Source organism: Gossypium hirsutum, chromosome A05 (genome assembly GCF_007990345.1).
Source record: "Gossypium hirsutum isolate 1008001.06 chromosome A05, Gossypium_hirsutum_v2.1, whole genome shotgun sequence".
In the NCBI taxonomy this organism is placed as follows: Eukaryota; Viridiplantae; Streptophyta; class Magnoliopsida; order Malvales; family Malvaceae; genus Gossypium; species Gossypium hirsutum.
Genome location: NC_053428.1, coordinates 51,134,817 through 51,137,956, shown reverse-complemented (window position 1 = coordinate 51,137,956; position 3,140 = coordinate 51,134,817). Strand labels below are relative to the sequence as shown.

The window sequence follows — 3,140 nt, the reverse complement described above, 5'->3', positions numbered from 1 at the left end:
AATATATAATAGATATGTTAGATTAATGTATTTGATTGTGCTGCTGCCCACACCAATTAAAGACTGATGAAAACACCATGATAATCAGTGTTAGGATTGTTAATTTCTTTCAAACCACACATTTCATTATTTATTATATGTTATTTTCAAAAACACATTTATGTTCTAAATTTATGATTTCCACAGATACGCATGTGAAAGAAATTGTAATTATCTATTAGTAGGAGAGAAAAAGAGAATAGGGCAGAATCGCATAAAAGAAAATTTACTGAGAATCATTCAAAAAATAACCCAAATGTACTATGCTTGGGTATCAAATGTTGTACGTAAAAGAGGGAGGACACATGCATATAAAAATAGCGTTTTTAGCAAGGACGGCCGATTGTGCAGCTGAGTGGTCCAGCATACTTTGTGAGTTCGGGGACCATTTGACCGGGTTTGAAAGGTATCATTTTGTCGGCACCAAATTGCTTACTGGCACTCGGACTACCGGATGGAGTAAAAAAGGCACCATTCTCGAAGTGGTCACCTTGTGATACCCAGTTCCAATTCTTCCACTGTGCCGGTTTTAAGAGGCCCCTACAGGTCACCTCCTTAGCTGCGAAGGTACCTGGCGCGGAATACCTGTTGCCCTGGCTGATAATTGTAGGGTGGCTGGTGCCGCCAATGGCATACAGGAACCAGTGATTGTAGTCATTGTTGACGACATGAATAAAACCAAATCGGCACCTAGGCATCCTCTCTACCAATCCTTTACCGAAGTGGTTCAAAGCAACAGTGACCTGCATCTTCTCGTCGGCACTGTAGGAATCGCTTGCTCCGAACAACATCACCTGTAATTGTTTTCATTTCAATTAAACAATTTTTTCAATAACAAAATTCCTCCTCACGCCTAGTTTAAAATAGAATGAAAAGTAATATTACATCGTTGTGGTCAGTGAAGTGGCCGTTAGAAATGGTAACGGCAGTGGAACCTTGAATGACATCGATAAGACCATCGACGCAATGGTGAAGGGAAAGATGGTCGAGCCAAACGTTGGTTGCTCCAAACAGAGAGACCCCATCTCCGTCGCTGGCACTCCGTAACCCAACGTGGTTTTCACCATCCTTGATCTTTCCACCCTTGGCGGGAATAATGTGATGGATATGAAGGCCATGGATAATGACATTCCTCGCAAATTGAACAGTAATACCAGCACCATTGCAAATTTCCACATTGGCTCCCCTCGCATCAATGGTCTTGTCACTTGTAACAATGAGCTCTTGTTCCAGCTTAATGGTCATGGACCCTTTGAAAGTGATCCAAAGTGGTCCGGTTTGGGTGACAGCATGACGCAGAGTTCCAGGCTTGGGGTCAGCAGCATTATCAATAGGGTCAGTGACCACATAAAACTCACCACCCTTTCCACCGGTAGTACCACGAGCAAATCCAGGGGCACAGTCGGCCAACTTCTTCCTGTTCTTTTCCCAATTAGGATCACATCGCCAGCAACTATCAACGGGGTTGGTAACCTCACAGGGACCATTTTTTGATTCCGCTAACACCCTTTTGGTAATATAAAACTCGAGCATGGTCCTAGAGAAATGGTCATTGTAATGGCGAACCACCTCCTCCGGGTTGGGGTGATAGGCCTTGTCGAGGTTCTCAATGGCTTCCAATTCTCGTGCCTTCCAGTACTCATCATATTCAGCAATGTGAGCTTCTAGGTTTGGGATTACGACAACAAATAACAAGAGAAAGAAACTATAACTGTAACTAGAAATACCCATAGTGGTTGTTATTTTAACTATCAATGCCTAGCTCTTGGAAACAACTTGTATGATGAAAACAAGACCCTGATAGGGTAGGAAAGACAAGCTACGACACCAAAAAGTGGAACTCGAGCTTCATTTGCTTGTAACACCATTGTCATGTCACTATTTATACTACACTGGGATTCATTAAAATTACCAAATTTATAGAACACACTTGGCTACTAGTGTTTCGAGTGCGTAAAAAACGTTTGGATTTTCCTTACCTTTTTTTTTTGGATAAAAGCAGTTGAGCTTTTTGTTGCAGTTTTTATGCCATACTAAACGTCTACTCTCAGAAATTACAAAACCAAAATTCTCTAGTTTTTCTCCAATCCCTCTACTCTTCAACATTTCGAGATGAAACCTCTTTGCTTTCAATTTCAAGATTTTAGTCCTTCCACTTGGCTGATTTAAAAAATAAAAGTTCAGTTGGTAAGAGAGTTTATTGATTTCTCCTAAATCTGATTATGTGATATGAATTGGACTCTAATTTTTTTATTGGACCTTTCAATATAAAAGTACTAAGTATTTAAATTTAACAAATTTTGTTAGTAGTGTTATCAATTTATTCTTTTTTTTACAAAATTATTTAAGTTGAATAACTAAAGCAGTAAATTCATGTAATTGTAAAAATAGAAGGATGAAATTTTAAAAGTCTAAAAGAGTACAGAGATTAGAGGTGAAATTGAACCTTTATGGTGATTTTTAATGAATATTTCATTATCGTTACAATCTATACTAACTTATATTGAAGTCCTTAACTAATTTGGCGACACAAGTCGGTAGAGCACTGACTCTATTACGGAAATCAGAAATACTTTCCTTTTGTATTTAAAACAAGTGATACTATTCAAGGCTATTTTAGTTTTTATTATTTAGAAAAATATAAAATATGCTTTCGAACGAATTTGAACCCACATCAATTATTATGTTAGTAAAACCTTAAATTTAACACTCTACCAAAACATTGATTTTCTTTTATTAATTTCAATTTTGTTACACATACTTTATTACCTCCACAATTATAAATATATATACGATTGTTTACGGCCTTGGCTAAGTTGATACCAAGCGTCAACTAAAGATCAACTCAAAACATAAATGTCGAATTATTTATCCTATGTACTAACAGCTTTGCATTTTTTTTGCTTCAGTATTTGACTGTATACTGGTAAAAGCAACGTTATCTACTGGAGCTCAAAACTATCAAGCGAACTTTTCTAAAGAAATTTTTTTAACACTATTAAGGGCCTTGGATAGATCCCTGATCCATGTTGAGTCTTAAAGAAATCAAACTCATAAACCGCCTTAAATGTATACTCGATCTCTCCATTATAAAAGTTGTA

General features: G+C 37.3%; 1 protein-coding gene across 1 annotated transcript; it reads right to left on the bottom strand.

The window, feature by feature from the left end:
• Positions 1-249: 249 nt before the first annotated feature.
• LOC107951335 (pectate lyase) lies at positions 250-1,900 on the bottom strand. Its single transcript, XM_016886343.2, has 2 exons — positions 925-1,900; positions 250-833 (listed from the first exon to the last, which is right to left on the bottom strand). The coding sequence occupies exons 1-2, from the start codon at positions 1,768-1,770 to the stop codon at positions 366-368; spliced, it is 1,314 nt and encodes a 437-aa protein (XP_016741832.1). The 5' UTR covers positions 1,771-1,900; the 3' UTR covers positions 250-365.
• Between the last annotated feature and the right edge of the window lie 1,240 nt (positions 1,901-3,140).

What these genes read in the sequence shown, in the direction of transcription:
- LOC107951335 (XM_016886343.2), bottom strand. Translation starts at nt 1,770, where the DNA reads ATGGGTATTTCTAGTTACAGTTATAGTTTCTTTCTCTTGTTATTTGTT. An exon ending in ACTTCACTGACCACAACGAT is followed by an intron (nt 834 to 924) that starts GTAATATTACTT and finishes AAACAATTACAG; the next exon opens with GTGATGTTGTTCGGAGCAAG.